This window comes from Nicotiana sylvestris, chromosome 8 (assembly GCF_000393655.2).
Source record: "Nicotiana sylvestris chromosome 8, ASM39365v2, whole genome shotgun sequence".
In the NCBI taxonomy this organism is placed as follows: Eukaryota; Viridiplantae; Streptophyta; class Magnoliopsida; order Solanales; family Solanaceae; genus Nicotiana; species Nicotiana sylvestris.
Genome location: NC_091064.1, coordinates 181,794,003 through 181,809,389, shown reverse-complemented (window position 1 = coordinate 181,809,389; position 15,387 = coordinate 181,794,003). Strand labels below are relative to the sequence as shown.

The 15,387-nt window shown below is 37.8% G+C and overlaps 1 protein-coding gene across 1 annotated transcript in view; it reads left to right on the top strand.

Moving 5' to 3' along the window:
* The window catches only part of LOC104241003 (myosin-15), a 52,911-nt gene that overhangs the window by 26,001 nt on the left and 11,523 nt on the right, over window positions 1–15,387 (top strand). Inside the window, exons 18-30 of the mRNA XM_009795903.2 lie at window positions 2,226–2,286; window positions 2,410–2,587; window positions 3,803–4,008; window positions 4,222–4,341; window positions 5,635–5,733; window positions 5,835–6,056; window positions 7,544–7,683; window positions 7,925–8,036; window positions 8,140–8,190; window positions 8,279–8,368; window positions 8,727–8,897; window positions 10,138–10,287; window positions 11,724–11,900. Of these exons, the coding sequence (XP_009794205.1) occupies window positions 2,226–2,286; window positions 2,410–2,587; window positions 3,803–4,008; window positions 4,222–4,341; window positions 5,635–5,733; window positions 5,835–6,056; window positions 7,544–7,683; window positions 7,925–8,036; window positions 8,140–8,190; window positions 8,279–8,368; window positions 8,727–8,897; window positions 10,138–10,287; window positions 11,724–11,900 (1,777 nt within the window). The remainder of the gene's footprint in view (window positions 1–2,225; window positions 2,287–2,409; window positions 2,588–3,802; window positions 4,009–4,221; window positions 4,342–5,634; window positions 5,734–5,834; window positions 6,057–7,543; window positions 7,684–7,924; window positions 8,037–8,139; window positions 8,191–8,278; window positions 8,369–8,726; window positions 8,898–10,137; window positions 10,288–11,723; window positions 11,901–15,387) is intronic.

Below are 15,387 nucleotides of genomic sequence, written 5' to 3'. Positions count from 1 at the left end.
GAAGCATCCGACATGACCAGCAAACATTTCCATGCATATAATCCATAGGTTGGTTTAGCAGAGCTACCAACATAATGTTTTTGCTAGTTAGATCTGTGAAAATGTTAAAATTCAGATTAAAATGACAATTGTTCATCCAAAGTGTGATTTGCAATGACCAGCTTATGCAGGAAGGAATTTCTGTGCGGCTTGTTCTTAAAAGTTTAAGATTAAGAAGTTTCATGGGCTGAAATCATTTGAATATACCTGAAAGTGCTTAATATCAAAATTCTCTTACAATTTTTTTAACAGCAGAATTAAAGTAAACACTAAGTAATATAGCTTTAAGATTAACAGTGCTGTTCTGAATCATCTGAAAGATGAAAGGGAAGCTGAACTTTTTTGAGTTTGGTTTATCTGGCATAGCCCAACCAAAAATGAAGAAAAGGCATACTTGCCCAGGTACAAAGTGGAAGTAGGTAGCTGATGATGCTTGGATTAATATGTCAGCGACTCACTCTGCATTTTGTGTAGAGCTTGTGTTAGCTGAGTGCGTGCATTCGATCCTTTTCTGCTGCTGTTTAGGATGACTATATAGGTGATGAACTTATCTAGGTATAGGCCAATAGGGTACTGGCTTTGTCCCCTGCTCTACTGAACCCTAGTTGCTTCTGTTATGAAGTTGTGTCCTACAATACTTGTCCAGTCAACAACAACAAACAACAACAAACTGAGTGTAATCTCACAAGTGGAGTCTGGGGAGGTTAGTGTGTACACAGATTTTACCTCTAACCTGGGAAGGTAGACAATCCTTGTCAAGTCAAACAATTGAAATTCTCTGCTTTGGCAGGTTAACTTTTTTATGATTAGTATTCCCTTAGTGCCAAATCATGTCTGCCTCTGTTTATTTTTATACGTCCTAAAATTTCAGTGTTATTCTTTACATGTATCTGAAGAATTCAAACTCATTTAACTAGTAAAATACACTTTGGTGTTATGATTTACCTATTATATTATCTTTTGAAGTTTCATTTAACCAAAATAAAAATATTTGCTACTTTCTGTTAATAGCTAAGCTGCTCGGACACAGCTGCGGATCTAGAAGTCGGATCCTTCGAAATGTAAATTCTAAAATTTGGGATACAGATCCTAGTACGGATACGGGTGCGGGGATCTGAATTCAAAAATAAATTAAAATCTAAAAATATCTCTAAATTTTGAAAAAAGTTTCGGGCTACTTATGTATAGCTTGTAAAGTGTGGATTTCTTTCTCAAGTTGTAGATAAGTAAATGATTGATTTCCTAGATAAGGTATGCTATTTTCTTCAAATTTACCCTAGTTTTCTGATTTTGGGAATCAAATTATATCTTGTCTCGAACTTTTCCTTCCGTTGTGGTTGAAGTATCCAAAATTATTTGACCAGATCCGGCATAAATCCAATACCCACGCCCATATTAGTGTCATGTCGACACGGGTGCTGCACCTAAATTGCTGTATCGGAGCAACTTAGGTTAACAGAATGGACCCTGCTTGGATTCTTTTAAAGACTGGTATAAGGCATGAGAGTGATTTGATTAATAGTAACCGGGGTAACATTCTATGTTGCGTGGGGTCTTTAAATCAGCTGCCGCACCCGTGTCGCATCCTCCAAAAACGAACTACTTTTGGAAGATCCGACATGCACGCATCGACATTTTCAGAGTGTCCGAGCAAGATAGGTAATATTAGAGTTTGGAAAAATAAAGTTGGATGATGAGATTAGTCTTACCATCTTCTGTATTTGCAGCATATGGCTACCCAAAACATTGTTATATGTCTATATGCGATCAATGTATAACTGATTCTACAGTCTTATCAATATCTAGAGCTTTCCTTTTTGGTAATGAGATGTGGCTGTCATCCTTCGGGTTTATTTAGAGAACTACTCTTTCAGCCCTTTCCGGCAAGATGTTTTGGTGTGATAGCCTCGATTTTTGAAGATCTATAGAGGTGGCATTATATATTCGTCTTAATCGCTTCTGTTAAAAGAAGGAAATATTTCATTGTTGTGATTATGCTGGATTATGTTTTTTTCTTAAAAGTAAAACTAAAAGCATGCAGGAGAATGTTAGCTGAATGTTTTAGTTACAATATCCTTCATTATTAAACAACAATGTTGTTTTGGTCCCTTCCTGCACTGGATGTAAATTTTGTATCTTAGTCCACTTTGTTTGATCTTTAATTTGCTTTTCTCCTATGCGTCCAGTAATGATGAAAAAACCATCACAGAGAAAATATTGCAGAAACTCAAGCTCGGGAATTATCAGGTTGCTGTAATAAGCTTTTGCACTAACTTTTTGAAGTTTGATGCTCTAGCAATTGCAAATTTTAAGTTTGTTAATTCATGCTGTGAGTTTCTTGAAGTAATGTTGTCGTTCTCATTTCTGCAGTTGGGAAAGACAAAAGTATTCCTTAGGGCTGGCCAGATTGGTGTTTTAGACTCACGTCGTGCTGAGATTTTGGACTCTTCTGCGAAGCAAATACAAAGTCGGCTACGTACATTTCTTGCACGCAAGGACTTCATCTCAAACCGATTGGCTGCAATTCGTCTACAGTCTTGCTGCAGAGGTCCTTTCTCTCAGTATAATGTCTTGCTGCTAAACTATACTTCGTCCAGAATAGTGCATAACTGTCTGCTCTCCACAAAATGATATTCATGTGCTTATTACTACCGCAATAGTTTGCTTTGGTTATCCCTTTTTGCGTGAATCTTTAGATGAGAAGGGAATGATGTTACTTTCTGCCTATTCCTAGTTTAAATTTATTATTTTTGATGAAATACAATGTAATATACTGTTTGTTTCTAGCCTAGTAGAAATAAGTTGTGGTTTTGGTTCCCCTTATCCACTACTTTTTGGTTCTTGTTTTGTTGGGGAACAAAACTTTGTTTAGAAGGAACCTTTGATGTTTTTATGATGAGTTTGATATTCATCTAGTTTGATTTGTGGTTAGGCTTTGCCACCTCTTAGGATTCTCCTAACGTTTCTGGTTTAACTGCTTTTCATTAATGGGACCAATAAATAATAAAATGCAGTGTAAATCATAAAGATTTTGTTTGATGCCAGTATAACTGAAAAATTAGAAGCAGGAAATTCAAATATTCAATTTGTTCTCGCAAAAATTTAATTAGGCTGTTAAACCAGTCAATTTCATTTTGTTCAGGCCTCTCTGCCTTTTTAAAGGCAAAGTAAGGTCTGTGTACACTCTACCCTCCCCAGACCCCACTTGTGGGACTACACTGGGTTTGTAACAAGGGTCAATTTCCTAGGTGATATAATTAGGCTGCAGGGGTCTTTTCTCTCAGGCAGATTTCTAGGATTGAACAGTTTGTTAAGATGGAAACTGACGGTATCCTTATGATCATAGAGTAAAACAAAGCCACATATGCAACAATTAATGGCATATTTCCTCCTGGATAAAGATTTAAGTGATGTGCTCTCATATATTTAATGGAAGCAGCTTTATTTACAAAATAATAGATGTCATGTTTTTGCTTTGCATCGTGAGTTTTTGTAATTGTTGGTCTAATATACAACTCTTGCTAGTAATTATTTCTGAAAAAACAATGTATCCAACTTATCATATCTGGAAAAAAGATGAAGTCTCCAGTCTGGCTGTAACAGTATGTGATCTGACTTGTGTGCATTTCCTTACTTGTTTGTATTTGTCCGTTTTATGTGTTTTAATTAATTAACGCTAATGTCAGGCTGCTTTTCCTGCATCAGCTTTTTTATTTTGGTCTTAGCAGTAAATGAGGCTTGAAAGCATTGTCGACTTTTGCAGGTTATCTTGCTCGTAATTTATATGCTGCACTGCAGGAAGCATCGGCTGCGATCATAATCCAAAAATACATGCGGAAGTGGATCTTGAGGAATGCTTATGTGCAACTTTATGCTGCTTCTCTACTGATACAGTCTTGCGTTCGTGGTTTTGCTGCTCGACAGAAGTTCTTATACAGGAAGGAGAATAAGGCTGCTACTATCATTCAGGTGAATATATATTCCCTTTCCCACCCTGTGCGGCTTTTACATTTTATAAAATTGAGTTTTTAAATTAAACAAGAACTATTTAGATGCGATGAAAAGTTGTGGTTGTTGTGTGTTTGGACCCCCACCCCTCACCCCACCCCAACAAGAAAAAGAAGAAAGGAAAATAGGAATTGTTCTAAGCTAATGTTCGATATTCTTTCTGCTACTGCATAGGCACATTGGAGAATGTGCAAGTTTCGATCAGCGTTTCGTCATCGGCAGTCCAATATTATTTCTATACAATGTCTTTGGAGGCGAAAAATGGCAAGAAGAGAGTTCAGAAAGCTCAAACAGGTAAGAAGGATGGTACCTCTGTTTTCAGTGTCTAGTTTGGTATTTACTGACAAGCTCTTCTTGAAATTTCTTCATTTGATGGAGATATCCTCATATTTATGAGTGACCAAAATTGTGATAAAAGTAGTTAGGAAGGATGAGAAATGTTGTAGCTGGATGGTACAATATTTTCACGGAATAAGTTATTGCTCTAGCTGACTGTGTGCTGCTTTTAGACAAAAGAAGCTTATGGTTGCATCTGCTGAAGATGCGATGCTGTAATACAAAGACTTGACAAAGATTAGCCTGCCTTTATTAGTGACCATGTCATTTAGTCTGTTCATGAAATTTTGAAGCCCAGAGTAAGTTGCCCAACTTTGTGCTTGCATAAGTCATACGAAAAATACCAGAATATGTGTAGCCATAGCCTTTTAGTACGCACATTTCTAGTGATTTAGAAATTAGATGCGAGTTACAAAGTTCTTAGAGTCAGGGGTAAGTGATAAACACTATGCTTTAGCAGCCAAGTTAGAAACACTGCCATTTGTTCCCTTTTTATGCATGGCTGGGATCTATTACTGTTCACATTTATATCAGTACTGTAGTTTTCATTTTCAGATCTGCTTTATTTTGTTGCGTAATTTTATTTAATATCATTACATTTATGCTAAATCTAGGCTCCCCATGAAAACAAATGTACATTTTTGCGTAAATATATTACAGTTTGTATCTTGTTTTTGTTTACTGTAAATTTGCGAAATTGATGCTCTTGCTTTTGCTGGTTGTGCTTGAGATTCTATATATTTGTCTGCCCCCATCAAAAAAGAGATGATAGATTTTACAGAGAACTCATAGGCTACTCTGTAGCCTAGCAGGCAATGAAGTGGGCGGAGAACCATGAGGTCTCAGGTTTAAATTCCATCGGTTATTTCTTCCCATCCGTCTATGCTTAAGTGGATATAGTTACCCGGTACCTGTGCTGGTGGGAGGTAGCAGGTACCAGTGAAATTAATCGAGGTGTATGCAAGTTGGCCCCAACACCACCAATATTAAAAAGAAAAAAAGAACAATGTTTACAGAATGGAATGTTAGTCAGAGATTCAAGATAATTCTTTTTATATGCTTTAGTTGGCTGTTGCCGCTATAGAATCTTTTCAATTTTGATTCAATCTTGTGGATTGTTGCCATGCCTCACAGATATTATGAAAGTTGATGTGCCAGATTTTCCGGATGAAATTCTATTCCCCTAATTTTCCAAAAGTTCAGCTATTATTTCTCTTTGAAGAGTTGACACTTTGTTTTTCCCTTGTACAGGAAGCTAATGAAGCTGGTGCCCTTCGTATAGCAAAAACCAAGCTTGAAAAGCAGTTGGAGGATCTCACTTGGAGGTTGCAACTAGAAAAAAAATTGCGGGTACTAGTCCATTTGTTAACTTACATGTGAATGATTTATTGATGCAGTACCATATTTTGCTCTCTAATTGAACAAAATGTCCTTTTAACATTGTGATGCAGCTATCTAATGATGAGGCTAAATTAGTGGAAATTTCAAAACTTCACAAGACTGTAGAATCTTTAAGCCTTGAGTTAGATGCAGCAAAGTTGGCTGCAGTCAATGAGGTCAACAAGAATGCTGTGCTCCAAAGGCAACTGGATTTATCCATGAAGGAGAAAGCTGCTTTGGAAAGAGAAGTTTTTTCAGTGACTGAGCTAAGAAATGAAAATACATTTCTGAAGGTCATATAACTGCGATTTTCTGTTTGCATTCAACTCTGATTGCACTCATATTGAAATTGGATGATTGATTCCCTTGTGGAAATTTAGTTCTACATGTTGTGAGCATCTTTTAAGCATCTCTCTTTGTTGGAATTCATAATGCATCTTGGCCTGGTAGTGTCACTCTCTAGAATGGAAAGACTTTTGTTATGCCCAATGGATCTTGATCAGCCAGAAAGTTTATAAGCTTAAGAGGATGAGCAGCAACAACTACTTCTCAATCCCAAGCTGGTTTGGGTTGGCTATATAAATCCTCACAATCTATGTCGGTCCATTTAGACCCGTTTCAATTCAATATTTAACTATTTAGACTCTCTAGCACTAGAAGTCTCTACATTTTCTACTAGGATACAATCTTTAACAAGACTAAAAGATTTCTAGCAAACATTAAACCTAAAATAAACATACCAGCAAGCCCCTGGGCTTTGGTCTACTTTTAAGAGTACATCTTGTGATGTGTGGGTTAGGTGCACATCACGGGTGCGTACCCGGCCGTAGACAAAAGCTTGGTATTTAAGTGGAGGGTAGTGGAGCGGGCCCATTTTCCACCGAGTTTCTAACCGTGCGCCACTGGCCCTAAGGGATTTGTCGGTTATCAAAAAAAAAAATTACTTAGATGATTGAACCTTAATCTCAACTAATTGGCATCACCTTTGTGTCTATTTAATCCATTGTGCTAGATTTTCACTAAATCTGCATAGATTTTAAGAGATTAAGAGCTTAGAACAATATGATGTAGAATTTATCCATTGATGGTAAGAGTGTTTGTATGCTAACATGTTGCTTATAAGAGCTCTGAAGGTTATGCATTTTTTTTCCAAATGTCAATGAAGGACTTATATATGCCTTTCTTCTGGCCCCTAGGGCTTCGATCTAGTAGTAAGAGCTTAGCGCGTGATGTGTGAGTTAGGCGCACGGCATAGGTTCGAACTATGTTGCAAACAAAAGCCTGGTATTTTAACTGGAGACGGGTAGAGGGGTGTGCCCTAATCCATGAGTTTCGAGCCGTGCGCCATTTGCCCTCGGGATTTCTTGGTTACCCGTTATCAAAAGAAAGTCTATCGTTGTCTTGTTTTTTTTTTTGGGGGGGGGGGGAGAGGGTGGCTGGATGTCTTTAAGGCTTCTATAACCACAAGAAATTAAGCTGTAACTACTAGATGAAATATTTATATATTTATTATGATTAGCTGACATTTGGAATTATTTGCATTTAATGACTGATTAATATAAGTTGCAAGATACTACTTCTAGATGACTTGCTTGTTCTTGTAGACAATCACTTTAAAGAGAGTCCTGCTAATTGCTTTTGCTTTAGAGCAGAAAGGGCCTGATGTGCATGCCTTACTGCAACTCGGATAGCCAGTTCACATGCTCTATAACAACTCTAACCCTATAAGAATGGCCAAAGACTTGACACTGTGGATACTTATTATTTGCTGTCTTTCCAGAGTTCATTGAGCGCCTTAGAGGAAAAGAACTCAGCATTGGAGCATGAGCTACTAAAGGCTAAAGAAGAGTCTACTAACACAATTTCCAAGTTGACAGCAGTTGAAGAAACATGTTCACAACTCCAACAAAACTTAAAAGGGTAATTTTAATAAACCAATGAGAAGTTGTTTGGGGCAATCTCATCGCATAGTTAGTCTTCTGCTTCTTGTTAATGGTAAAACGTATACATATATAAGGAAATGGAATGATATCTGTTTTAGTTTGTTAAAAATGTTGAATTTGTCTCTATCTACACTCATTTTTGGTGCTGCAACCATATAGTTTTTCATAACTGGTTGATTTCCAGATGTTTTAAAACTTATGCTTCTTTTCTATATCAGTATGCAAGAGAAGCTCTCAAATTTAGAGGATGAAAATCATATCCTCCGACAGAAAGCACTGGGTGTAACTCCGAGGAGCAATCGTGCTGGTTTTGCCAAGCCTTTTATCGATGTAAGCTGTTATATGTTAACTTATAATGTATAAACCATGGCGGAGAATTCTTCCTTGCATGCTATAGCTCTAGATCCAATAAACTTTTGTCCCCTTTGTGCAGAAATTTTCTGGTGCACTCGCTCTGCCCTCTGCCGATCGTAAATCTTCATTTGTAAGTATCCTTTTTTGCAGTCTCAGTTTAAGTATGTAGTTCCATTTCTCTATTTCTTGATCACTAACGGTTGTGTTATGTTCGTTAGGAATCTCCCACTCCAACAAAAATCATACCTCCTCTTGCTCAAGGATTTTCTGATTCGCGTAGAGCTAAGTTGACCAGTGAAAAGCAGCAGGTTTCTTTCTGTTTCAAAACTTGTGATGATTTATGTTTTTCTTTGCCATGATGGCCTGGTTATCACTGTTGGGGAGGGTGGATGCGAAGTTTAAGAAAACTAATGGACAGGAGTGATGAAGGGTACTGGCATTCAGGTAGTAGAAGAGGATTATAGAGGATTGAATCTCATTTACTTCCCTTCTAGTTGTAAAACAACGCGTGAAAGAACTAATTTCCCTTGTGAGAGAAAAGTGATGAGTTCCCCCTACTCTAGTTACCCTCTGTCCCAACTGTAAGTTTAGTAGGTAACTAGTGTAAAAGGTCTAAGTAAAGGTGGCTTTGATGTACGCTTCTTTAAAGTGAAGTCTCTGTTGCAGGAGAACTCTGAAATTCTTTCACGGTGTATCAAAGAGAATTTGGGATTTAAAGATGGAAAGCCAGTTGCTGCTTGTGTCATCTACAGGTGCCTCCTTCACTGGCATGCCTTTGAGTCAGAGAGGACTGCTATTTTTGACTTTATCATTGCGGGTATCAATGAAGTTTTGAAGGTAATCTCTTTGATGTCCTTGGGGGTAAAGGATTTCTTAATTTTTAAATTCTGTTTGGCTTTGTCAAACTACTTGATGCTTCATTATGTAGTTCATAACCAGGTTTTGCGTAAGTGTATCTTTTCAGATTGTAGCCGATTCAAGGTTACATTTATATTAATTGTTTGTTTTTGTGCTTTTGGTTACCATGTTATGAGTAAATCCCTCGACCAACTTTTCTATTTCTGTGGATATTATCTTTGATTTTCTCCAAATTAACACGCTGTGGTGCAATCTTGAGCAAGTCAAAATGCTAATGGCTGCTTTGGATTGATGTGTTTGTCAGATGTGACTACTGTGAGATTAAGCAACATATATGGAACTTTTTGAAGGGACTACCAAGAAGTTGGAGTTGTGGTCCTAGTCCTAAATCCATTGAGTTGCAGATCTAAAAACAATAGAAGTGTTCCTTAACAAAATAAGCTTTTAGATGAGGTGGTTCATACACTTTAAAGGTCCTGGATTCGGTTCATACTTCTTTAAAAGATCCTGGATTCAACTCTCTCGGCTGCTTATCAACAAATATTTCATATGCTTGACCTGTGAAAAAGAATTGGCCTGCAAATAAATGTGCTTCATCTTAAATATTTGGATGAAGTGGTCTATGCAATTTTTTTTTTTGATGTGATAAACCCACCCATCTTTACCCCACCCAAGAGCCCAACAATGGCTCTTTTCCTAATCCCTGCTTCATTACCTGTGTGACCCCGGACCTTAACCTTATGTTTGGAGGTGGCAGGTCCTTACCGCTAGGCTATACCTTCCTTGTCAGAGGCGGCTATACAGTTCAATACAAAGTTTCAAATCTTTTTGCAGACAAGCCTATAATTACTTGCTTACCATGATATGCAGCTGCATATCTGGGTTGGCTTGCTAACCTAGTTGTGAACCACCTTGCTAAGTATTGAACCGAACTCATTGTATAGACAGTGCCTCTAATAACTTGCTTACCATGATATGTAGCTGTACATCCAGGTGGCTTCCTAACCTAGTGTGTGATCACCTTGCTATCTATTGTACCAACTGTGATCGTTGAACAAATGACAGTTTTATTCTAAATGAAAGGCTACCTTTTCCTTTTTGAATAAATGCAGTTTTCAAAAAGATGCAGCTATCTGGTAGTTTTAGACGAGCTAGTGTCTTTAGTTTCATTCATCTTTAACCAGGTTTTCTTCTTTCTTCTATTTTCTTGGGGTGTCAGGTCGGAGATGAGGATGTCACATTGCCTTATTGGTTATCGAATGCATCTGCACTTCTCTGTCTTTTGCAAAGAAATTTGAGGGCGAATGGATTCTTTAGTACTTCTCAGCGTTCTGGAGGCGGTTCTGCACTAAATGGGAGGGTCGCACAAGTAAGTTGTGTATAGAGATGATAAGGAAAAATCTGGTGTTTGTAATAGTGTAATCATGTTCCGTTGTTACTAATATCCAATAGTATTTGATCATGATTGTAATTGGAAAGTTTTTGATAAAGTAGAAAGTGAAAAATTAACATAAACCCCTCTATTTTTAGCTGCAAAATATTATTTGTATTTCTATGTAGTTAAGAAAATTACAAAATTGTGTCTGCATACTCATAAATTGGATGAGTTGACTGTATCGCGAACCTTGCCATTCTTTTTGGGTGGTTAAAATTTCTTTTATGCATGACCGAAAATCCTCGAGGGTCATTGATTCATGATTCAAAATTCGGTGTATATGAGCTCGCCATCTACCCTTCTCCACTTAAATACCAAGTTGTTTGTCTTTGATAGGGTTTAAACCCATGAGTCATGACGGCTAGCTCACACATCACGCACTGCGCTCTAACCACCGAGCAAATCACTGGGACGCGGTATCAGCCTAGTGTTATCCTATCCTGTATAGATCTCATCGCCTTCACGTATTCTTTCCCACAACTTTATGCTAGAAATCCTTTGATGCCTTTTTCTTCTTCTCTTGTTGGGAAAGCTATATCTATGTGGCCAACGAGGTAGGTTGCTCGGACTCTTTTCTTTTGGTTTCGCATCCGTGTTGACACGACGTGGGTGTTGGTGTGGGATATGGTCAACCGATTTTGGGTACTTTGACTAAAATCGAGAGAATTTAGGGAGAGATACAATAATTTCTGAAATTAAACAAAAGGTAAGGTGAAATTGAAGAAAATGGAATACCTTGTATGTAGAAATTTCTATGTCAGTCCTTTTCCTTTTATCTCCTTCTTGGATTCTCCTCTTGATCAATATTTTCTCCTCCTCGGAATACCTTGTAAGTTTTCCACATAATGTCTCATAATTTATGCATATTTTTATGACTCTATTTTAGATATTTGAATTATTTTTAGCCTGTCCCGGCGCATTTACCATACCTGGATCCGTACCCCGAATCTTAAGATTTAGATCATGAAGGATCCGACATCTAGATCGGCAACTGTATCGGATATCTGTACCCGAGTCCAAGCAACTTAGCCAACGAGTCATGTTGCTGTCGTCTATGGCCTCAGTGCTTGATTTGTGTGTCCTCTTCGATAAGTCTTCTTTAAATCCTCCGGGCTCTATCTCTTTCATTTCCCCTTCACCCTTGGGTCCCCGAGGAAGGTGAAAGGCTATCTATGTGTGTGTTGGAAATATCTATGTGTGTGTGTACATATTTAGTGTGTTTGTGTATGTGTATTTATTGTTCAATGCGTTGTGCTTTATCCTTATCAAATCTGCTATGATTGTCGTTAACCTTTTTGGTTTTATCATCATTCAAATTGCTGGATTACGTCAAGAGACCTAACAGGTTTTTGTGTTTTCACCTTCTTCAGAGTTTAAAGTCGCCCTTGAAATTTATTGGATCGGAGGATGGAATGTCACATATGGAAGCAAGATATCCAGCTTTACTGTTTAAACAACAATTAACCGCATGTGTAGAGAAGATATTTGGTCTGATTCGTGACAATTTGAAGAAGGAAATATCCCCATTGCTGGGTCTGTGCATTCAGGTGCGCTATTCCTGCCTCCCAAATAATTTTCCTGTGCATGAGCATGTCATTAGATTCAGCTGTTGAACACTGTCTTTCAGTACTTAATGCCTTTTATAGAACTGATTTCCAAGTCAGCATTATTTTCTTGTCGAATCTACTGATTCTGCAACCACTAGTTAGGCATGACAAGCCCTACCTACTGCTTTACGTCCTTTCCCTTTTTTTTTTTCTTTTGGGGGGAGGGGGTATGAAGAACTGTGTAATGATAATTGAGTGAGAGGTTGGAAGAAGAATCCGTGATGCTTTTGTCTTTTGGCCTCATATGCTCCTGGGACCTGTTTTTCCTGTTTCAGACACTTTTATTGTAACTCGGGGCTGAACTTACTCAAAAGCAGTATTTCAAAATAAGGAAAACTTATGATGTAGTTCAAGGGGAGGTGCGATGTGTATGTTATTTTGGACGCATTGACGCGACACATTCAAGGGGAGGTGCGATGGTGTATGTTATTTGCAGATGATGTAGTTCTTATTGATGAGACGCGAGGTGGTGTTAACGAGAGACTGGAAGTTTGGAGATAGACTTTTGAGTCTAATGGTTTCAAGCTAAGCAGGACCAAGACGGAGGACTTGGAGTGCAAGTTCAGCGACGTTATCCAGGAAGCAGACATAGATGTGAGGCTTGATACACAAGTCATCCTCAGGAAAGGAAGTTTCAAGTACCTTGGTCAATAATACAAGGTGATGGAGAGATTGATAGGATGTCACGCATCGTATTGGAGCAGGGTGGATGAAGTGGAAGCTCGCTTCCAGTGGTTTGTGTGATAAGAATGTGCCGCTGTAACTTAAAGGTAAGTTCTACGTAGCAGTGGTTAGACCGACTATGTTGTATGGGGCAGAGTGTTGGCCGTCGATAACTCTCGTGTCTAGAAGATGAAAGTAGCTGAGATGGATGTGTGGACATACTAGGTTAGATAAGATTAGGAATGAAGTTATTCGGGATAAGGTGGGTGTGTCCCCTGTGGAGGATAAGATGCGGGAGGCGAGATTGAGATGGTTCGGGCATGTTAAGAGGAGAAGCACAGAGGCCCCAATTAGGAGGTGTGAGAGGTTAACTTTGGTGGGTACGAGCAGGATAGAGGTAGACCAAAGAAGTTTTGGTGAGAGGTGATTAGGCGGGGCATGTCGTAGCTGGAGCTTACTGAGGACATGACCCTTGATAGGAGGGTATGAAGGTTGAGGATTAGGGTAGAAGGTTAGTAGGTAGTCGAGCGTTTTTCCTTTGTCTTCCTTAGTTTGATAGCATTAGGTTAGCATGTATATTTTTATTCTTAGATTGCTATTACTACCTAGCGTATAATTGCTATCTTGGCTTCGGTTTTCTCTTTTTATCTTGTTGTTATTAATTATTGTCATTACTTCATTTCATCCTTTCTTTGGCCGAGGGTCTATCGGAAACGATCGCTCTGCTCTTCCAAGGTAGGGGTAAGACTGCGTACATCTTACACTTCCAGGATCCCACTTGTGGGAATTCATCTGGTTTGTTGTTGTTGTTTGTTGTTGTGTATATATTACCATTAAGCAAATAATAAATTAAAAAGAAATTAATTGGAAATTGAAAATGGAAGTAGCTGAACTGAAAGGTTAGACATAAAAGTTGGTATTCCCTTTGTTACATTTGGTATATCACTCTTTCCCTTTTTGTCTATTCCAAAAAGAATAACACTTGTCTACATTTGAGAACTCTTAACTTTAAACTTCTCGTTTTACCTGTAGTGACATGCTGTTATAGTCATAGAAATGTCGTGGTGTGTTTAAGACCATAAGTTCTAAGGGTACTTATAATATGTGCCAACAGTCTTCCTTCTTTCTTTATTAAACATTGTGTCCAGTCAAATATCGCCATATAAAATGGAAATAAAGGAGTAAAAAGGGCTTCTCCTAGGATGAGCATTTGGGTTGCTTGGTGTTATTATAAGGTAAACTAGGGGTGGACATTCGGTATTTCGGTTCGGTATTTAAGAATTTCGGTTCGGTATTTCGGTATTCGGTTTATCAATTGTGTATACCAAATACCATACCAAAATATTTCGGTACGGTTCGGTATTTCTTAATTTGGTTCGGTACGGTTTCGGTACGGTTTCGGTTTAATAATCGCTGAATAATCAATGCTAACAGTGCACATGCACAACTGAAACTTTCACTGTGAATTGTGAAAGAATCTGTTCCGAACTATAAAGAATAGAGAATTTGAGACAATCAACTGATAATCAAGCCATGGAATCTTTTCTAGAGTTCAAATTCGGAAGAATTGAGTTATTAGTCAAAGTATAGGCTAAAACACCAAATAATTAAAAGGATTAAAAAATTGCCAAGACATCACTAGCTAAAGAATGATTGAACCAACAATGCAAATACAAGTTGACGCCACTCCAGTGCACTGCAAAATGAAAATTTTGCCTAACTCCAAAGCTGAAAGTTGGCCTAAAAGGGACGACCAACTACACATTACACAACTATACAACAGAATTAACAGAAGTAAGTAATTAACAGTGCAACAGCCAACAGATGCAGCAGAATGCAGCAAAAATACAGAATTAACTTAACAGTGCAACAGTCTTAACACTTAACACTTAAACACAGTGCAACAAAAACAGTTTTAACACTTAAACACAATGCAATTGGCCAACTGCAACAGTCTTAACACTTAAACATAGTGCAACAAAAACAGAGAGGACACAAAAACAGTCTTAATTCTTAAATACGGATTCCAGGAAGACACGCAAGACAACGCTTAATATGCTTCCTTAAACCAATTGTTCCATTCCTCTTTGGATTAATATTATAGACTTGACCACAATGCTTGCACTCTACTTTGCGAACTTCTCCGTTATCTTCTTTCACCTCAAAGTGTTCCCAAATATCGGAGCATACTTTAGGAGCACGGGGCATGATTGCACTTGAACCTAACAAAAATATAAATCATAAGTTAGAATATTATATTTTGATGATAATAAAACAAAACTACAAAAGTATTAAGTATATCACCAAACAAATAGAGTATTAAACTTACCACTCAAAATGCAAGTTGCAACTATACATCAAACAATGATAGTAGTGCTTCCATTATTTTCCATATCTAAAGATAATTCGACCAAATATGTCATACAAATGAAAAAGCATGATATATTATTTTGAACTAAAATACACACAAAATATTAAAGCTTACCAAGCTCGAGTTCCTCAAGATACTTCAAGTCTTCTTCAACACTAATAGGATTCTTCTCTTCTCTAAGCCAATCTTGAACACAAATAAGAGCTTGCGCACCTTTAGGAGTCAATGAACTCCTAAATGAATCAAGAATACGACCACCAGTACTAAATGCGCATTCCGACGCCACACTAGAAATTGGAATGGCCAACACATCACGAGCCAACTCCGAAAGAATAGGAAATCTAGGAGCATGTGTTTTCCACCAATTCAAGATATCAAATTCTTCACTAAAAG